The sequence below is a fragment of the Panthera uncia genome, assembly GCF_023721935.1.
Source record: "Panthera uncia isolate 11264 chromosome A3 unlocalized genomic scaffold, Puncia_PCG_1.0 HiC_scaffold_11, whole genome shotgun sequence".
NCBI lineage: Eukaryota > Metazoa > Chordata > Mammalia > Carnivora > Felidae > Panthera > Panthera uncia.
In genome coordinates, this window is record NW_026057578.1 from 87,832,797 (window position 1) to 87,854,093 (window position 21,297).

Sequence of the window (21,297 nt, forward strand, 5' to 3'; positions counted from 1 at the left end):
ACCCTCCACAGAGCACAGGTCTCCACCGACGGCAGGACTACAGGTTTATACACCAGCCAAGTCTCTCTCTACTCTGGCTCTGCTCATCCTTTTACAAATCCCACTCAGATTCCCCACCGCCCCACGCTGGCCTGCAGCTCACCCTCGCCGTGGTTCACACCCACAGAGCCCAATCTACGGTTTAAACGAGTTCCACTCACATCCTGAGCCTCCACCCACTTTATCCTAATGGGATTTTTGGCTGCTGTGCAAATCGACAGAGTGAACGTTTATTTCATTCAAGAGACAAAATAAGAGGTGGGATGTAATGAACTAATTTGTTGATTTATTCAGTCATGTGCCAGCATTGTGCTGCGCGTCACCGTGAATGGGAAAAAGTTAACTTGTGTACATCATCAGATTGCGTCATTTTCCTGCTTAAAATAGTCCAATTTCTACCCAAGTTAGAATAAAAAGCAAACACCTGGAAAAGCCTCGTTTAAAATTACAATTACTTTGTCTTTAGTTATGACTTATTTGAAAGTTACACAAAAATACAAAGGTGAGGAGATTGTTGAGCGTATGTCTCTTTCACAATGTTGCTCTTCCGACAAACAGCGAGAAGGCAAGCCACCCAGACAACCGCAGTTACTAACGCTCCCGCACCCCCGCACTAGAAGTCTTTTCCACCTAGCGTTGCTTTGCTACAAATTTCGCGAGAACACAGGGGTCCCTTCGGCCCCTCCCCGCGCGGCAGGCTGAGCTCCACCCACTGCTTGCCCGGCGATCTCCTGACGTCATAGGCGCGCCGGAGCGCTTGCACAGCGGAGCCGGGGGCGGAAGTGCTATCGGCGGAAGTGATAATTGCGCGAGTCGTGGGTGGGATGATGACCGCGGGTCAGCTCCTTCGAAGGCTGTTGCGAGCACTTTCCAGTTCCATGGCTCAGAGCCGAATCGGTGGCGTGTCCCCCTCCAGGGGCATGCACGCGAAGCGCGGGCCTCGAAAGCTCTCCATCGAAGGAAATATTGGTAAGGGCCGGAAAGTGGCTGCCAAGCCTTTGCCTCCCCCGAGCTGGTGGCCGAAAGGCTGAGAAAGGGAGCTGGGCCAAGACCACCCTGCCCCCGCGATCTGACGTGACGGGGCTTTTCCCTTCCCAAAGAGGCCTCTTTGATTTTTAGGATGTCAGGCCTCAGTACTCTCCCACAGTCACGAAGTCCGTAGATAGCCAGGAGTTCACCAGCTTGTTCTGATCGCAATGAATGCGACAAGGAGCAGGGTGTAATTTCTTTTGTTCTCCTAAAATAGGGATGTCGGATTTGGGGGGGGGGTGAAGTGCCATTTAAAATAGGATTTCAGATTTTAGTGTGTGTGTGTGTGTGTCCTATGCAATATTTGGGACATGCATTAGAAAAAATTATTATCTATCTACAATTAAAATTTACTGGCGTCCTGTATTTTATCTGGTAGCCCTACCCTGAGAGTTCTTAAAGTTCAGTCATTCAGATACCACTTAGAGTAATTTTACCATGTCTCTCTTCTAGTCCCATATAATTTAACATTTTTCTTAGAAGAAACTCACTTTTTAAACTTAAAACATGTTTTAAAAGTAACTGTTACAAGAGTAGAGACCCGGTATCTTAGATAAAAAGGAACCAAAAAAACAAAATGAAAGCATAACACTTCGGTTTTTTTTTTTTTTTTTTAATGTTTATTTATTATTGAGAGAGAGCATGAGCAGGGGAGGGACAGAGAGAGAGAGGGAGACATAGAATCCGAAGCAGGCTCCAGGCTCTGAGCTGTCAGCACAGAGCCTGATGCGGGGCTCGAATGCACAAACTGTGAGATCATGACCTGAGCCGAAGTCGGGCGCTTAACCGACTGAGCCACTCAGACGCCCCTGCTTCAGTTTAACGTTAATAAGTTCTGACTTGATGCTTTTACCTGCTGAGGTGCTGAATAAGTGTTGAAAATTGAAGACAGCCTAGAAGCCAACTGAGAATTTCTCATTTTATTCATTCGACAAATAACCCTTTGAGCAACTTCCATATGCTAACACTGTTCTTAACCCTGAGGATATAGCACTGAACAGAACAAATAAAAATCTCAGCTCTCACGGAACTCTAGTAGAGGTAAATAATAAACAGTATGAATTAAGTAAACAATATATTAGATAGTAATGAATGTGATGGGAGAAAATTCAGGGGTGAGAGATTGAGGGAGGCTGCAGTTTTAAATAGGTTAGTCAAGACAGGCCTCACTGAGAAGGTGACGTTGAGGCAACAACCAGAAGAAAGCGATGAAACCATGTGGATAACTGGGAGACTCTTCCAGGCAGAGGGAAGACCAAGTGCAAAGGCCCTAAGGTGGATAGCATGTTCAGGGAACAAGAAGAAAGCTGTTGTGGCTGGAGTGGAGTAAGCAAGGGGGAGAATGGGAGGAGATGAGGTCCAAAGGTAAGGGGTGACTGGATTGCATAGGCCTTGTAGTCCATGTTGGACTTCTACTTGCCACTGGAAAAGATTTGCGCTGTCATGTGACATGATTTGACTTAAATTATAAGAAGGTGACTTTAGCTGATATGTTGAAAGTAGGGGTCAGGTGGTTATTGCAATGGTGAGTTGCAGTGAGTTCGAGCAGGGTGGTGACCGTGGAGGTGGTAAGAAGCAGTTGGATTCCAGTTACATTTTAAGGCAGGGCAAACTGGATTTAGTAGCAGATGTGGATGGAGTATGAGGTAAAGAGAGGTCCGTGATCACTCCAATCATTTTGGCCTGAGCAACTCGAAAAATGGGAGTTGCAAATTTTCATAAATGGGAGAAGAACGAGAAGAACAGACTGAGCACAGAGGATGGTTTCAAGATTTTACCTTTAGTCGTGTTAGGTTTTTGTATGCTTGGTAGATATCTGAGTGGAGATGTTGACGAGGCAGTTTGATATATAAGTCTGGAGTTCAGAGTCTCCCTGGACTGGAGGTATAAATGTAGATGGTATTTGAAGCCAGGAGACCTTGTCGTGTTGATGGAAAGGACTAAGCCATGGGGCAGTTAGATAGAAGAAGGAATCAGGCAAAAGAAACGGAGAAGGAATGACTACTGAGGTAGGAGGAAAACCAGAAGAGAATGATATCTTGGAAGCAAAGTGAAGAAGGTGTTTGGGGAGTGGGAATGTTCAACTGTGTAATGCTGTTTAGGTAATGGAGCTTTTTGGTGAACTTGAGAAGAACGGTTTTTAGGGGCAGTAGGGGTGAAAGTCTGATTGGCATAGGTTCAAGGAGAATGGGAGGTGACAATGGATTCAGACAACTACAAGTTTTCCTAGAAAGGGGAGACATGGGGTGGTAGCTGAAATGGGAAGAAGGTTTGAGGGGGTTGTTTCCATTTTTTTTTTTTTTTTGTAAGAGGTATTGGATCATATTTTTAAGCTGGTGGAAATGGTCTAGTAGAGAGGGCAAAAAAATTCGTGAAGCAGGAGACAGGATATAATTACTGGAGTGATTTTAGTAAGCAAGGAGTGGAATCTCTTGCCGAAGTGGAGAGAGGTTGGCCTAAGCTAGGAGCAGAGTTTATCCCTAGGAACAGTGTGCGTGGCAACATAAATGAGTACTGACTCGAGTAGGTGTGGTGGGAACTTGGGGAAGGTCTTTTGGTTGTTTCCTCAGTGAAACGGGAAGAAGGGTCAGCTAAGCAGAGTGAGTGTGAGGAGAGAGGCAAGACATGAATTAGTCTAGTGAGTGAGCAAGAGAAATGTAGAGAGTTGCTAGGCAGCATTAAGGACCCACTTGGACTTAGTGGTCATGAGTTTAAAGTGAGATCAGTCACCACATCTGTGTGTGTTTCTGCAGCCAAATCAGAAACATCAAAAAGATTGAGAAGGGAGGGTCCTGATGGTGTTCAAGATGTTCTGCCTTTGGGAAACATGCCTCTAAGGGAAGCTCTGTTCTCAGAGCCCACAGAGGTACCAAAGTACTTCACAAAAGAAGTACTTGGACAGGCCATGAGGTGAAGTTTGATTTTCCTGACCAATTTTCCTGACCTTTGGGTCTTAACCTTTGTAGATGGATGTGCTTCTGCCTTGGTTTCTCCTGAACCAAGACTTACCGAATATGTGCTATGAGACTCACATGTGATACAGTTCCTGTCCTTTAAGAAGCTCATAGCCAGGTGGGAGGAGCAGACTTCTAAACATCGTTCCTGTGCCATGTGATGAGTGCCATGTTTGCTTGGGCATGGAAACTCAGAATCTCTGGGGTAGGAATTCCCAAGGGGGAGATGAGAAAGGAATGTTCCAGGTACAGGAAGTAACACTTGCCAAGGCAAAGCCTGAAGAAACATGCGGTTTTAATAACAGGGATGTACCTGTGTGGCAGAACAAGAGGGTGGAAGGGTAGACTTGCCAGATGTCGAACAACCTTGTGGACCATGCTGGTAGAGGGACCATGCGGGGGAGGGTACGAAGATTTGAGGCCGGGATGTGTCACAACCAGATTAATTTTAAAACAGAAATTGGCCAGAATGAACAAATAGGAAGGTCCATAAAACAGGCACTTTCTTTATATGTCTTGTTTGCTGCAGTACCCACAGTGTCTTGTATCATTGCTCTGAGTGAATGAGCAGGAACAGAATTTGGAGTAGCTAGACTGGTTTTGTGGCTGCTGTTGTAGTAGTGGGAGTGTGGGAAGATGCCGGCCTGGACAGAGGGAATGGAAGGACTGAGAAGAATGGAGTCATTTGAGAGAGATTCTTAGATGTGAGATTGACAGGACTAGGTGGCCACTTCTAGTGTAGAAGATGACAGTGAGGCTTTTAGTTTGGACACTGACTGGAAACTGAAGATGGGAATAAAGGAAGAGGAAGTCTGGGGAGGTAAGAGTGACATGTTTAGTTATCAGGTCCCTCTGAGGCATACAGAGATAGATGTTCTGGGGTAGATTAGGACATGTGCCTGAAATCCAGAGGGATGGGACTGAGCTTTCAGGTATGGAAGTTGTTGATGGTGGGGGTAGCTGTTGAAGCCTTGGAAGTGGATGCACTTGCCCAAGGAAAGTGTGACTAATGACAAGTGGACTGGGGGACCCTAATCTGGCTGTTTCTGGTTTTACCTCCTACAACTCTCCATCACCCCACACAGCCTGGTGACTGTCCTCAGGCGGAATTAGTCACTGCCTCCTCTGTGTGCTCCCATAACATTTTGTACCCACAAATGCTGCAGCACTTGACTTCTGTTGAGACCTTCCCTGGGTTGGCGGCTTGGTGTTTTGCTCATCTTGGCATCACCAGCACTTAACCCCTGCCTGACCCATTGTATTCTTTCAGTGTTGACCACATGTTTGGCTCCTGTGCTTTGACATCCACGTGAAAGGTAGTCACTGGTGCCCACGGAAGGAATATGTCAAACTGCTTTACAATCCTAGTCAGGACTGAGCTTGTTCTCTAATCACAGGTGGCATCCCCAAATAAATGAGTACCCATCCAGGAAACCTGAATAGAGGAAGGTAAACCCTTGTCCTGACTGAAGTTAGATATGTTTAGAGGGGCTTTTCTAGTAGTCCTGCTGCTCCAAGTCTTGTTGATCTGATCCTGTAAGTGCAGACACCCTGCTCATGTGTCTGGTATGAGCTGTGAAGCCATCTGCCATGTGTGATGGAACGTCAGAAACTTGGTGCCTGAACAATGCCTGAAAATCTAAGAAATACTTAGCCTATCTTCTAAGTGTATTCATGGCTACGGTATATTATTGCCTCCCAAAGCCAGTTATTTTGTAATTACAAACCTCAGTTGAACAAAGGATTACCATATGAAATACTGGCAGTGAGTGATCTCAGACCATTCTCACTTTGATTTTCAAAGACCCAACCGAAGCAGAAGAAACTTCATCACTTTTACAGTCTAGAGGCTTGTATATAAAGCAGCGGAGAGAGCTTCCCTAATAGCATGTTTCCTGCATTCTAACATCACTAATGCTCATCTTTTGCTTTTATTGCGTGTAAACAACTGGGCAAAGAATCCTAGCGGAAAAGAGACTATTTATTCTAAACGTTGTATATTGGAGTGTTTGTTTCTGTGATTCGCCTCGTTCCATCCATCTCCATTCCTAGGACCTGGCTAGGTACTCAGGATGCAAAGGGAACAAGGCCAGTCTGTGTCTTCAAAAAGCAAGTGGAGAGAGTGATGGGTCAACAAATAATTACAACGTAATACCTTGGTACATCAGAGAAGGCAGTAATTAGCTCTGCCTCCGGGTGACGTGGAGCTGGAGAGAGTTCAGGAGGGTTTCACGGAGAAGGAGGGAGTGAAAGGATGAATCCTGTAGTGGGCAAAGTGGGGGAGGAAGGTGTTCCAGACCAGTGAGGGTCTCATGCTGAACAGAGTGGTTTGGATTGTTCGGATTGTTTGCCGGGAGCTGGGAGCAACTTTTTTTTTGGTAAACATAGTTTTCCCTAGGAAAAACATTAAAAGGAATGAGGGCAAAAGTGTATTATGTTTCTTTTAAGCCTGCTGAGTGATTTTTGTTACGTTTGCCCAGCGTGCTTTTAGGCTCAGAGCCTTTCTGAACCTAGGTACTTTGTTTCACCGGTGGATTAAGAACTTTTTGAGGGCAGGATCTCAGCCTAGTTCATTTTATAGTACCTACTAGTTAGTAGCGATTCCATAAACATCTCATAAACATCTGGTGAGCGAGTGAGTGAGGTGAATGTGGCATCACATGCAGTTCCTGAAGTAAAGGCTTTCAATTTTCTTTGGAAGACTTTTGTGTTTAAGATAGACGGTTTTATATATATTGCCTTTGCTTTTTGGTAAAAGGTTTCAGAATTGGATTTTTGCCATGTTTTTCATTTTGTTCAGGAGAGGAAAATGCTTGGAGGTGATGGTATGTTTAAGAGGCTCACATGAAATACAGCTGTATTAAATTTAAAATAATACATTATTTTGGACATTACGCTCTGACTGCTAGGTTTTAGCAGAATGTAGCAATAGCAGGCATCATAGTTTATAGAAAAATTTGTGGAAGAGAGAAAGGAAAAGATGGACATTAGCAAGAGAACTCTTTGGTGCAGCTTGTGGAATGACAGTCTTGGTGCTAATAAAAATCAACATGTTGAACTAATATACTCTAAGAAAGTACCTTCCGCCCTTTTTCAAGTCATGGCGCATATAGTCAAGTTCAGTAATAGCCAAGGCCTGAAGGGAAGGTTTGATTCTGCGATCTGATACCTCCCACATTTCATGATATTAAAGAGTATATTGAAAGATAACAGTGAACCTGGGATCCAACTATCGTGATAATGATATCATAAGAAGCTGGTGCTCTGCACAGAGACCAGACAAAGGGAGGACTTTTTGTTTGCCCAGTGTTGCATAAAGAGGAATGGCTTTTGGTGGACATGAGTGTTCTGCTTGCTAGGAGGAGGCCAATGTAGCAGGAAAGAAGCAGATGTCACCACTCTTATGAAGCCCCTGGAACACTTTAAAACATTTGTCTTAAAAAAAAAACAAAAACAAAAAACTAACACAACAACCAAAACCCCAGCAGGAAGAAGAAAAACCTGTTATGATTAGGTATTATATCACTAAAAAAAGTTATGTTGTGTGTGCTTTTAAAATAAATATATAACTGAATTATCTTTTAAAATTATTCCATATTTGTGGCCTATGCCTGGCACAGCTGAGTTCCATTAGAACATGGTTTTAAGAACTACTGCCCTATGGCAAATGACCCCGGCTCTCTGAGCCCTAGAGCAACATGGATGGCACAGCTCTTAGGACCTGCCACCACCATTTACTGTCATTCTTTGCTGAAGCCAGCTTCTGATTACTCAACTGACTTTCCAGAAGCTTTTGAATGGGCACTGGGGTGCAGGGTAGAGCTGTTGTCCTGCTGTAATTATTCCAGTAATTGGAACTGTAGATTTCCCATTACATCAAATTTGTTGCCATTCTGGGTTTTGTGTGCTTAAATGGCCTGAGTCGATTTCTCAGAGTCCTGACTGCCCTTAGATGAACTAATAGTGTCTGATCTCAGAGGTGAATTTGACATTTTCTAACCCTGAGGGCCCTTCCTGTCCATCTGCAATAGTTTTTTAGATTGTTTTTAACGTTTAAAGCATTTAATTCTAACAGTCACTTAATCCCAGCCATCTCAATTACCTTAATCTTTTCCTGTTAATTAAAATAGCTTTTCACTGATAGGCAGGAACCATGTTCTAGATTTAATCAACAACCTGCGATCTAAATATTGACCATCTATGCCAAATATTTTAAGCTAGAGACTTTTTAGGGCAGGCAGACATCTGATAATATATAAACTCAACCAATTTGTAATTCCTGTCAGTCTCTTAGGTACTTCATGATAAGCCTGTAGGCTTTTATTCAGTAGTCTGGTATGTGGTTTTAGAACCTATATTAAAAAAAAAACAAAAACTACCTCTGTTGATTTTGAACAGATTGTAATGGACAGCAACCTCAAATATAAGTATGCATCAGGATCACTTTGGGGCATACTTACAAATGTGGATTCCTGGGTCCCAACCCCAGAGAGTCAGGTCCTGTTAGGAAACCAAAAGTAAGACCCATGAAGCAATCAAAACAATTGAATGCTAAACATACTTTATTTTTTTTTTAATTTTTTTTAATGTTTATTTACTTTTGACAGAGAGAGACAGAGCATGAGCATGGGAGGGGCAGAGAGAGAGGGAGACACAGAATCTGAAGCAGGCTCCAGGCTCTGAGCTGTCAGCACAGAGCCCGACGCAGAGCCCAAACTCCCGAGCTGTGAGATCGTGACCTGAGCCGAAGTCGGACGCTCAACCGACTGAGCCACCCAGGCGCCCCTAAACATACTTTAAGCAGTTAATAAATATTTCTTATTTGATTCACTTGCCCCATATGGTAGAAATTCCATGTGAACTAGAGACATTCTGAACCCATGGAAGAGGTGGGGCCTTGGCCTTGGTAGGGGAAAGGATTTAGACACAGGCCTGGAAGAGCAGGGGAAGGCATTTATTCACTGAAGTGTGGGAAGAGCAGAGGCTGGGCGGATGTGCAAAGGCACGCATGGGCTGGGTGGAGGTGGAACTGAGAGATGAGTGTGACTGTACAGAACACACAGGTTCACGATGTTTGTTCTTACCCTGTGTTGTTCAGACAGGAGTTGGAGTGGTGTGTAATCGATGGCACATGTTGGATGTGTGGGCTCTTCTGAGACAATCCCTTCACGCCTGATCAGTAACCCTGGGTGGCTGATAGAATTGACTTGAAGGGCACCTCCCTTCCTTCTCTTGGTTCCATTAAATGTTTCACTCAGTCAGATCATTATGCTGGTTTGTGGTTCCAGTTCCACTCTGTGTGCCCTAGAGGAGCCCCATCTTCTACCTGCAGAAACAGAATTACAATTGCAGTGACAGATTCTTACCCAGAAGGCCAGACCAAGTGTAAAGGATGATTAGCTGATCTAGCTCAGAGTAGTCAGGGTCTGGAAAAGCTTCGTGCAGGAAGTACATCTGAGCAGAATCTTGAAAATTGAGTAGCGGGTTGACCAGGTGAGGGGAGAAGATGCTCCAGGAAATGGGAGCACATTTGCAAAATCACATTTGCAGGGAAGAACATGGCATGATTGGAGTTTGGTCAGCAGGAGCTCAGGGTGCCTGAAGGAAGCTGAGGCCAGAGAGGTATATGCAGGTATTATGTCGCGTAGACCATGCTAAAGGGTTGGATTTTGTCACAAAAGCAATAGGGAGCTGGTAGAGGGTTTTAAGCAGTGTTATTTTGTGTTCAGTGTGGCTGCAGTATGGATGATAGATTAAAGAGGGCAATGCCAGAGTCAGAGAGGCAAGAGATGAGAGCCTGATGAGCTTGGAGGTGGGAATGGAGAGAAAAGGAGGGATGGGGAAATTTTAGAAGGCAAGTGCAAAAGGACTTGGTGACTACTTGAGGTTTGGCAGAGGAGGGACAAGCCCTGACAGTGAGTGGATGCTGCTGCCATACCCAGGTCCAGGATATGGGAAGAAAGTCATTTTGGTGGGGATGATGATGACTTCATGTAGGGAGCAGACTGATTTTGAGGTATTTGTGGGACATCCAAGCGGAGGTGTCTAGAGGGCCCTTAGCGAGTCTGGAGCTCAGGAAGGTATAGGCCAGACATTGGTGTAAATGGAAAAAGATAATTTGTTGTACTAGGTTGGTTTCATCTCCAGAATATTTCTCAAAAGCAACCACAACTTTCCACGTCCTCTGCCATCCCTTGGTTCAGGCTACTATTATATTCTAATTGGTGTGGCTACTTCTGTTAGCGGTCTGTTCTTTTTTTTTTTTTTTTAATTTTTTTTAACGTTTATTTATTTTTGAGACAGAGAGAGACAGAGCATGAACAGGGGAGGGGCAGAGAGAGAGGGAGACACAGAATTGGAAGCAGGCTCCAGGCTCCGAGCCATCAGCCCAGAGCCCGACGCGGGGCTCGAACTCACGGACTGTGAGATCGTGACCGCGAGATCGTGACCTGAGTCAAAGTCGGACGCTTAACCGACTGAGCCACCCAGACGCCCCGTTAACGGTCTGTTCTTACACAGCTGGCAGAGTGATCTTTTAAAAACGAGATGGAATCTGGGGCACCTGGGTGGCTCAGTCGGTTGCACGTCCAACGTCGGCCCAAGTCACGATCTCACGGTCTGTGAGTTTGAGCTCCACATTGGGCTCTGTGCTGTCAACTGAGAGCCTGGAGCCCGCTTCAGATTCTGTCTCTCGCTCTCTCTCTCTCTCTCTCTCTGCCCCTCCCCGCTCATTCTCCCTCTCTCTCTCTCAAAAAAAAAAATAAATAAATAAAAAATGAGATGGAATCTTTTCATTTCTCTGCTTAAAATACGTTGCCACAGATTTCCCATTGCTCTTAGAATAGATTCGAACTTCTTTTTTTTTTTTTTAATTTTTTTTTTTTTAACGTTTATTTATTTTTGAGACAGAGACAGAGTGTGAACAGGGGAGGGGCAGAGAGAGGGGGAGACACAGAATCTGAAACAGGCTCCAGGCTCTGAGCTGTCAGCACAGAGCCTGACGCGGGGCTCGAACTCACAGACCGTGAGATCATGACCTGAGCCGAAGTCGGACGCTTAACCGACTGAGCCACCCAGGCGCCCCTAGATTCGAACTTCTTACCATGCTACGAGGTCTTGCCTGATCTGGTCCAGCCTGCCTACCTGCTCCTCCAAACATCTTGAGCCTTTGCTTGACCATGTCTCTTCTAGGCCACAGGCTTCTCTTCTGTCTTGTCGTACACCAGGTCCCCCCACACCCCCCAGCCCTTGCTTATGTGGCTCCCTTTGCCTGAAATACCCTTCCCCCATCCTCGGCCTGACTAACTCCTCACCTTTCAGCTCTTACCTCAGAGAACATTTTCTTCAGAGGAACCTTCCCTGGTCTCCTGTGCTGTATTAGAGCCGTCCTGCATTTTTCTTTCCGACCACTCAACACCATTTGTTATTGGTTACTTCCGTGTTTGTTTAGTGTCTCCCGTGCAAGCTCTGTGAGGGCAGAATCCATCCTATGTTTTGTTCATCACTGTACCCCAGTGCCAGATAGTCCTGAGCCCATAGTAAGCACTCCGGTAAATACTGATTAGGTTTGTTGAGCGAATGAGGGTCATCATCTGAATTTTCTTTCTTGAAAAACTTGCAGTTTTTACAGTCACAGAATATGATTCACGCATTACAACTTAAGTAGCTGATTTCATCTACTTCTGGTAGTCTTACATTTTTCAAGGTTATTAAATAGTTTGCCTCTGGGAGGTTGAAGCATTAAAACTGCAAGTCATATCTGAAGGGTATTTATCTTCCCTAATGCCCGTATTCCTTATGGCGACTCTGGTTAGCAGGGCCTGACCTATCCATTGGCCGTCGGACAGTCGTATGGCACTGAGTTTTGAAATTGGGAAACCTGGTGCTTGTTGCCTTAAGTTGGGTCTTTGTGGCAGAGTTTAGTAGCAGCTTCTCCTTCAGCCCTCATTTGGGAAGTGTCCCAATACGTGCTGTTTGCGTTGCAGCTGTGGGAAAGTCCACCTTTGTGAAGTTACTCACGGAAACTTACCCAGAGTGGCACATAGCTACAGAACCTGTAGCAACATGGCAGAATGTCCAGGCCGCTGGCACCCAAAAAGTAAGTTTTGAGTTGTGGTGGGTAGTTGGCAGGCATGGGTGAATAAACTCATTGTAATAATCTAATTTGCTCTGAGTTGGTGAAATAGCCCAGTTTGAGTCTCTGTTTTAAAATACTTTCATTCCAGAAAGCAGACCGCATGTGCCAGAGAGGATATGATTTGTTTGAATATGTTTAGTTTTGATTTTTGTGGTTTTTACATGTCTACATAAGTGACTGCCTCTGTTCTTTGTGGTTTCCCAAAGCATGTCCAGCCATCCTGGCTTTGTCATTCCTACCCTTAAGTGTATTACTGAAGCTGGCCATCAGGATTATTAATAGTTAATTATAGTGATCTTAACTTATTTATGAAGTCTGAGAAATTGGAAGGGACTTAGCGAACATCTTGTCACACTCTGAGTCGATGCAGAAGTAATAGCTGACGTTTATAAGGCACACTCTGCCACTTACTATGCCAAGTGCGGTGCATTTCACTTATGCCTCGTGGCGTAGGACCCAGTGTCACGTCTACTGCTTTGGGAGAGGCCGTAGGTTTGGTTTCAACACCAGCCACATCAGTGTGAGTAGGGAAGGACCAAGTTAGACGTGAACCTCAGAGGTAGCCCAGGGAATGGCACCACCTTGCCTCAGTCTCCACACACTCCTCCCACAGCCACCGGGAACATTCGCCGAGCAGCTTGTTCTGGGTTTTAACAACTCTAATTGTTAGAAAGTTCTTGTATGAGCCACTTTGCATCCCTGTGACTCTGACTCATTGATTCAAGTTCTGCCTCTTAAGTGTTTTGACTTTCCCACATGACAACGCTTCATATAGTTGAAGGTAATGATTTGTTTGCTCTTTCTCTTCCGTGAGTCTTTCAAGCCAAACACCATTTTCCTCCAGACTCTTCCTCATTCCGAAGTAACTTTGTCTAGGCGATAAGCTCCACTTTGTTAGTTTTCTGGTTAGAATTTACTAAAAGTAGTACTCTAAATGGTAAAATATAGAACTTGTTTCAGGTGCCATTTTTCTGTTATTCGAACTCAGAATTGTATTACCTCTTTAGGCAGGCACTTCATGCTTATTGTGGATATATGTTTTTTAAATTGCCTCTTCGTGTGTGTGTGTGGGGGGGAGTATTTATGAAATTAGCTTTCCATTTAGAAAATAAATTACCTATCTTTTTCTGAGTATGCCGCAGGTCACCTGTTACAGGGATTTAAAAAATACGTCCACAAATCGGTGGATGAGCTTTCCTTTGAGAGGTAGACCCAAATTCTCTCCTTGAGTGTGGGCTGGACTTAGGGACTTGCTTCTGATGAATAGAATATAGCAGGAATACAGTGGGACTTTCTAAGGTAGACCATAAAAGACATTGTATTTTCCACTTTGTTCTGTCTTGATCACTTTTGGCTCTGGGGATGCCGGCTGCCATGTCACGAAGCAGCCTTGTCTGTGAAGAGGCCCATGAAGCAAGGGATGATTGAGTCCTCCTGCCAACAGAGTGTGAGTGAGTCTTCTTAGAAGTGGATTGATCCTTCAGCCCCAGTGAAGTCTTCAGATGACTGGCCTCCACCAACATCCTGACGGAAACTTTTTGAGAAACTCCAAGGCAGAACCAGGCAGCTAAGCTGTGCCCCAATTCCTTGCCCGTAGAAACTGAGATAATGAACATTCTTTTTGTTTAAGCCACCAGACTTTGGCACAGTTTGTTGTGCAGCAGTAGAAAATTAATACTCACGTAGTCCCATTATCCAGAGGGAAATAGTTAACATTTTTGTTCTTTTAGATTTCTTTCTAAAGAGGAGAAAATGTATATATTTATATACACCTATGTTAATATGTTAATACACCTATGTTAATGTATTAAAACATATATACATTTCCTTTTTTTTTAAGCAAAAATTGTAATTGTTACCTGCATGGCTTTTGATATACAAGGTCTTCCTTTCATAGTCATTTTAACGATCGCAGTTTACTGCATAATATCATAATTAAAAGACTTAATTTAATACATAATATTACATGTATTAACTTCTTCCTGTTATAAGCAGTGTTACAATGATGAATATCCTTGTAGCTACATCTTTTTTTCTTTTTAATAGCTAAATTTTGTGCACTTTTGTGTTTTCTTAGGATAATCTACAATTGGAATTTTGATGTCCAGAAATTACACATCTTGTTGACACTTGTTATATATACTTTACAGAATTTTCCTACAGAAAAGTTGTACTACTCTCCCCATAGTTTTTGGCGACACTGGGTGTTACTGTTTTTCATCCTTTCTAATATGAGGGACAAGAAAATGGTGTGTTACTTTGTTTTACATTTCTTTGATTACCAATGAATTCAACATCTTTTTATGTTATCAGTCATTTATTACTATTCTTTAGTGAATTGTCTATTCAGACCTCTTGCTTTTCTTTTTCCTATTGAGATCTTCACATTTTTGTAATGGCTTCATAAGAACTCACTCTATGTTAAGTATCTCAACTCTGTCCTATATTGCTGATACTTTCCCCAGTTGGTCATTTTTCTTCTATCTTTATATATGATCTGTTTTGCCATATAATGCTTTTAAGTTTTTATGTAATAAAATCTTCTTGTAATTACTGCCTTTGATGTTAAAGTTTAAAAAGGCCTCAATCTGAGATTATAAAAATCTTTGCCTATGTTTCTATCTCTTTTATGGTTTTATTTTGCTCTCTGTGTGACTTTAAAAGTTATAGGAGGCTAGTTTTCCCCAAGTCATTATTTACTTTTCATAATAGTATTCTTGTTTAGTTTATTCCTGAGTGGTTATGTATTTTCTTATTATTGTGACTGGGATCTGTTTTCCCATCATCTTTTTCAAAGTTATTACTGTTTTGAAGGAAAGCAGTTAACCGTATTTGTCTCATGTGACTTAATTTTTGTAACATTATTGGTTTTTGTTTTTTTTTTTTTTTTTGCTTTATCTGCTTGAGGTTTTAGAAAATAATAGTTTTCTCTAAAAACTGATCATTTGTAAGAGTTAAGAGTTCTCCGATATCCATACTTCTGTTTTCTTTTATTGGGTAGAAGTTCCAGAACAATACTAATTGTAGCAGCACTGACAGTTAGTTAGCCTTATCTTGTTTTGTCTTTAATGAAACGACATCTGACGCATCAGTGTTCAGTTCTGTGATGGTTAATTGTTTCAGTAGATGATGTGCGGCAAGTGCCCTTCTAATTACTAGGATAGTAACATTTTCCTCAGGATCAGATGTTGAATTTTCATCAAAAGCCCTTTTAGTACCTAGTGAGATAATCATGCGGTTTTTCTTTTTTTAATCTCTTAGTAGTAGTCAATAGATTTGATAGTGGTGCCGTTTGTACATTCTAGAATGAACCCTTTTGATCATGGTATACTGTCCTATTAATTTGCTACTAGGTTGTTTGAAATTTTGCATGTATATTTATATATTTAATTGGTATTGCTATTTTTTTAACAGGTTTTACCATTAGGGTTATGAATGAATTGAGAAGTTTTATACTGTTTTAGCATAGGAATTATCTATTCTTTGAAGGTACGATAGAAATCATTTTTTAAATAATATGGATCCAGTGCTGTTTGGGGGGTAGAGTTACTGGACAACTGTTTCTTTCTCAATTATCATTCAGAGTTTGTGTTGTTTTAGGTATTTTTCTTTCAAATAGGATTTTTAGTTTTTACCCAGTGTTAGGGTTTGCCTTTCCTGGGTATTTTCTCTCTTCTATCACCTTATTTTATGCTTTCATCTTTTTTTTTTTTCCTTTTTGCTATATTTAATATTCTCTTTCATTTTTCTCCCCTTTAGTCACACGAGAAACATACCATTTTTATCCTAACAGCGGAAACGTTTAAATTAAAAATGTACATGTGCTGTTGAGTCTGGTGGCTTTGTCGGTTAAGCGTCTGACTTCAGCTCCAGTCAAGATCTGATGGCTCATGAGTTCGAGCCCTGTATCTGGCTCTCTGCTGTCAGTGCAGAACCTGCTTCGGATCCTCTGTCTCCCTCTCTCTCTGTCCCTCCCCCCCCCAATATATAAACATAAAAATGTACATGTTTAAACCTATCTTTTAATGTTAGTGGAGTCTCTGTGAAAGGGAAAAACAAACCAAAACAAAACTTTCTTACTTTTTTAAATTATCTTCTTCTCCAGTATATTAAAATTATCTGAAATTTTGTAGATCCTGAATGCTTTTCCATTGTGAAATGTCTCTTTTAACAATAGAAATTTGGCACTCAGTTTTATACCCACTTAAATAATAGTTCCTTAGTTACATTTCACTCTGTTCTACCAGTTGATCACTGACCACTGTTTTCTCATTACCACATCTTCCCATTTTGTAATTTTTCAGTTGGTTGGAATATATTTTAGAGAATTTTTTTCAGAAGGGGTATGTGGGTGGTATAATTTCTGAGTGATTGCTTGTCTAAAAAATGTCTGTTTTTTTGCTCTGGAATATGAAAGGTAGTTTCTGTTGTAGAGAAGTATTTTATATGGTTCTGATCCTTTTTTTTTTTTAATTTTTTTTAATGTTTATTTTTTATTTATTTTTATTTATTTATTTTTTAACGTTTATTTATTTTTGGGACAGAGAGAGACAGAGCATGAATGGGGGAGGGGCAGAGAGAGAGGGAGACACAGAATTGGAAGCAGACTCTAGGCTCTGAGCCATCAGCCCAGAGCCCGACACGGGGCTCGAACTCACGGACCGCGAGATCGTCACCTGAGCTGAAGTCGGACGCTTAACCGACTGAGCCACCCAGGCGCCCCTTAATATTTATTTTTGAGAGAGAGAGAGAGAGACATAGAGTGCGAACAGGGGAGGGATAGAGAAAGGGGGAGACACAGATCTAAAGCAGGCTCCAGGCTCTGTCTGAGCTGTGAGCACAGAGCCCAATGCGCGGCTCGAACTTACCAACCACATCGTGACCTGAGCCAGAGCTGGATGCTTAACTGACTGAACCACCCAGGTGTCCCTGATCCCCCCCCCTTTTTTTTTTAAATAAGTAATTTGTGTGATTCCCCCTTGTTAGGTTTTTGTTTTATTTTTATGAATTGTCGACATTTTGGCAGGATAGGTCCAGCTATGGGTGTGTGTGTGTGTGTGTGTGTGTGTGTGTGTGTGTGTGTGTTTATGCTTATGAAAGCTATATATGTAAATATATATGAAATCTCTTATGGTACTCAGTGAATTTCTCTGGTGGAAAGTCTCATATCTCAGAGCTTTTCTTTAATTTTTTAGTCTTAGCTTTTCTATCCGATCAGTTCCTTCTTACTATAACTCCTAGTTGTTCCATGGTTTTAAACTGTTCTCAAATACCTAGAGATCCTACATGTTTCTATTAGATAGCGATTCTCAGTGATGGTGAAATCTGATGAGAGGGAGACGCACACCTTATGAGTAGGGGTCTTCCTCTGCTCATCTCTTTGTTGGGGGTGGCTTTTCCCCTCCCTGTGGTGGACTCTTGTCTCATAAGAAGGAAAATCATCTCCCTAGATAGCTTTGTCTGAGCTACAGGTACTATGGAGTTCTGGATCATTTTAGCTCTTGTTTGGAAAGTTGTTTGATACAAAATCATATTAATTACTGTAAGGTGGAACACAGGTGACATTACATCCTGATCTATCTTTCCAGAGGAAAGACAAGGAGAGGCTCAAAAAAGCCCTGCCACGATACGACAGTGCACACTGGATCTCTTCCTTCTACCCTGCGTGTCTTCATTTCTGTCATCCTTTTCTGTTTTTTTTTTTTTTTTTTTTTTCTCTTAGTTTAAGGACAATTTCTTGAGCCGATTCACTAATTAGGTTTACTGCAGCATACAGTGTGCTAGTTACCATCTTCATTGAGTGCTTTGTTATGGCAATTTCGTTTTTCTCCTCTAAGAATGTTCTTTTCATATTGTTCCTTTTTTTTTTTTTTTTTTTTTTTTTAATGACAGCCTGTTCTTATCAGTGTGGCAGTCCCTTAACTCTCATTGAGATTTTTCTGGCAACAGCTCTGTCTCCTAAGGGGCTGCTTGTCCTGAGCACACACATTGGCTTTCTCCTTTTGAATTGCTGAATATTTCTATATCCAGTTATTTCCCTCTCTTTGTTTCTATGTTTGAAGGGATGTCTGCATTTGTTCTGTAGCTGAGGTGGGTTCTTTCAGAAATCGTGTAGACCCTGTACAGTTTTTTGTTTTGGAATGGCCTCCCTTTGGTAGCCCAAAGCCTGCCAGTGGAATAGCTCCCACCTGGTCCACCTAGTACATCTGTACTCACAGCAGCTCGCTCCACTCAGTGGTCTTCTGCACAGTCTGGTAACTGTGCCACACCCCAAGGGCTCCCTACAGTTTCTGGTGACACCATCAGAGACTCAAGTGGATTCTAATTCATCCCCCTGCTTCTACTTCCAGCTCGTAACCAGGAGCCATTTGTGAGGCTGCTGTGTGTTTGCGGATTGGAGGATTGAAAGGAGGGAAAACATGTTGTGATCCATTCTGCTTTACCTGCATTGCTCCCAGTGAAGCCTTTCAGAGAGCTGGGAGCCTTCTGTGTAATCTAGGGTTGATCCTTAGCCAAACTGGACCACTTACGGTTGTCTAACCTTTTACACCTCCTATATCTTTCTCTCCACCCAAATGCTTTTTTTTTTTTAATTTTTTTAAATGTTTATTTATTATTGAGAGACAGAGAGAGACAGAGCATGAGCATGGGAGGGGCAGAGAGAGAGGGAAGCACAGAATCCGAAGCAGGCTCCAGACTCTGAGCTGTCAGCGCAGAGCCTGATGCGGGGCTTGAACACACAAACCACGAGATCATGACCTGAGCTGAAGTCAGATGCTTAACAGACTAAGCCACCCAGGCACCCCCCGAAATGCTCTCTTAATCCCCATTTCCATCTGTGGAAATTCCATGTATCATTGACCTCCAAGCTTATCTTTATATAGAGAAACATTAGAATGAAGTTAGAGGAAGCCAGGTTTGAGTCCCTGTTCTGCACTTACTCACCTTGAGACCTTGGACAAGTAAGTTACTTAATTAACCTTTCTGAGTGGACTTGCCTTTCAGGAAAATGAGCATAACAATAGTTCCGTCTTCATGAAGCTGTTTTGAAGATTAAATGAGATAACAACATAGTGAACACTGAAAATAAATCTTAGTTTTGTTTTCTGAACCCCTTACAGCATGGAGCCCATCGAGCCCATGTAGCATCTCATCCATGCAGGCCCTCAGGTAATGCAGTTGAGTGAATGCAGAGCCAAAGGGCTTTGCATAAAATTCACTTTGTGCCCAGTCAGTGGCAGAGCCCAGGAAAGAATCAGGGCTCTCGAATATCTGACCCATGTTCCCACCTGCACGTGCCACGTAGGGGTCTTTAAATATGTTTCATAAAGTCTCTAGAATGGAGGAGGAAGGTTTTGCTTGGCTGTTTTAATCCCTTCATTGAGAGGGAAAGAGAGAGAGAGAGAATTCTCTTTGGTTGGTTAGTTGGATTTTCGAATAATCCGCTGCTTCCTTGTCTGGGTTGGAGTTGTAGAAAGAAATAGCCAGGGATGGAAGCTCAGAAGAGAGGCAACATAGTGTTACAATGGAAAGATTTGATTCCAAGTAGTTGTTGTTGGAGAACTCTTCATCAGACAGACTCCACAAACCAGTCAGTGAATGTGCTCATTCTGCGTGTGGTTCTTCTTCTGCTCTTCTCTGGTATGCTGAAGGTGGCATGTCCTCTCCCTCTCAAATTCTCTCCTAATCAGGTAGGAAAATCTCTTCCTTGATTATGTGGCTTTGAATAAACTGGGGGATATGATTACATTTTTTTAGAAGGAAACTTCTGTAATTGTTTCCCTCATTGATATTAAACCATGGGTGTGGGGAGCAAACACCATGAAGTAAATGTACCTTCTAGGAAATTCTCCTCTTTTGTAATTTCCCTTTAGGCCTACACTGCTCAAAATCTGGGAAACTTGCTGGATATGATGTACCAGGAACCAGCACGATGGTCCTACACATTCCAGACATGTTCTTTTATGAGCCGCCTAAAAGTACAGCTGGAGCCCTTTCCTGAGAAACAATTACAGTCCAAGAAGGCGGTACAGGTCTTTGAGAGGTCCGTGTACAGTGACAGGTAAGACCCCGAGCCCTCCACTGGGCACAGGCCCCGTGCTCAGCACCGCATGTTTTCTCTTGCTCAGACCCTGCTCTGCTGTGGTTTTTGAAAAGTATACTTTGAAAAATGCTGCTTTTTTCTTTTTAAATTTTTTTAAGTTTATTTATTTATTTTGAGACAGAGAACACAAGCGGGGGGGGGGGGGGGGGGAGAGAGAAAGAGAATCCCAAGCAGGCTCCATGCCCAGTGCGGAGCGCGACGCAGGGTCAGTCTCACAATGGTGAGATCATGACCTGAGCTGAAATCAAGAGTCGGACACATAAGTGACTGAGCCACCCAGGAGCCCTGAAAAATGCTACATTTTCATTGCCCATTTACTTCTGAAGATGTAAGAAATAGTTACCCATTTACTTCCAGATTAGACAAATCAATTCTACTTCTTGGTGTTCCATAAAGCCTCATGTAGGAAAAAACTACGGGTACACTTGTAAATGTCATGTAATTTTTAATATCTCGAAACGCTGCGAGATATGTCATGTAAGATATGCAAAACAGTGCAAGATACGGGCTACATATTCCTTCTCTACCCCAAGAGAGAGCCTACTAAGGGGCACCTGGGTGGTTCAGTCAGTTGAGTGTCCAACTTTGACTCAGGTCAAGATCTCACGGTTCATGGGTTCGAGCCCCACGTTGGGCTCTATACTGACAGCTCAGAGCCTGGAGCTTGCTTTGGATTCTGTGTCTCCCTCTCTCTCTGCCCTCCCCCGTTTGTGCTTTCTCTCTCTCAAAAATATTAAAATTAAAAAGAGCGAGAGAGAGCCTACCCTTTATAAAAGCTAAATATGTGAATTATAGGTAGTTGGGCTGTAGATTTTGGTTCTTTTCATTTGTTGAGTATACTACTGTATATTTTTCTCTCCCCTTTCCTAAGCCATGCCTCTTGGACTGGGAAGATGACTTACATACAACAACCCTGGTTGCTTGGAAACATGTTCACCATGGGTTTTTTTTATTTCCAGCCCTTTAGTGAAGTAGGCATATGAGAGACCCCCTCAGAAAAAAGAATACTTGGTTTAGAAGGTATAAGATCTTAA

General features: G+C 42.7%; 1 protein-coding gene and 1 long non-coding RNA gene across 4 annotated transcripts in view; one reads left to right on the plus strand and one right to left on the minus strand.

Moving 5' to 3' along the window:
* Positions 1-21,297, plus strand: part of DGUOK (deoxyguanosine kinase) — a 29,968-nt gene continuing 8,671 nt past the window's right edge. The window contains exons 1-3 of one of the 3 annotated variants that reach the window (XM_049651724.1): positions 814-1,008; positions 12,008-12,120; positions 20,034-20,221. In XM_049651724.1, the coding sequence (XP_049507681.1) occupies positions 864-1,008; positions 12,008-12,120; positions 20,034-20,221 (446 nt within the window). In that variant the 5' untranslated portion in view covers positions 814-863. Of the gene's footprint in view, positions 298-813; positions 1,009-12,007; positions 12,121-20,033; positions 20,222-21,297 lie in introns of those variants that run through there. The other 2 variants (XM_049651726.1, XM_049651725.1) reach the window with 2 other exon arrangements.
* The window catches only part of LOC125937118 (uncharacterized), a 27,214-nt gene continuing 14,323 nt past the window's right edge, over positions 8,407-21,297 (minus strand). The window contains exons 2-4 of the long non-coding RNA XR_007462259.1: positions 11,350-13,897; positions 9,107-9,348; positions 8,407-8,522 (exon numbers count right to left, since the gene is read on the minus strand). This is a non-coding gene — a long non-coding RNA (uncharacterized LOC125937118). The remainder of the gene's footprint in view (positions 8,523-9,106; positions 9,349-11,349; positions 13,898-21,297) is intronic.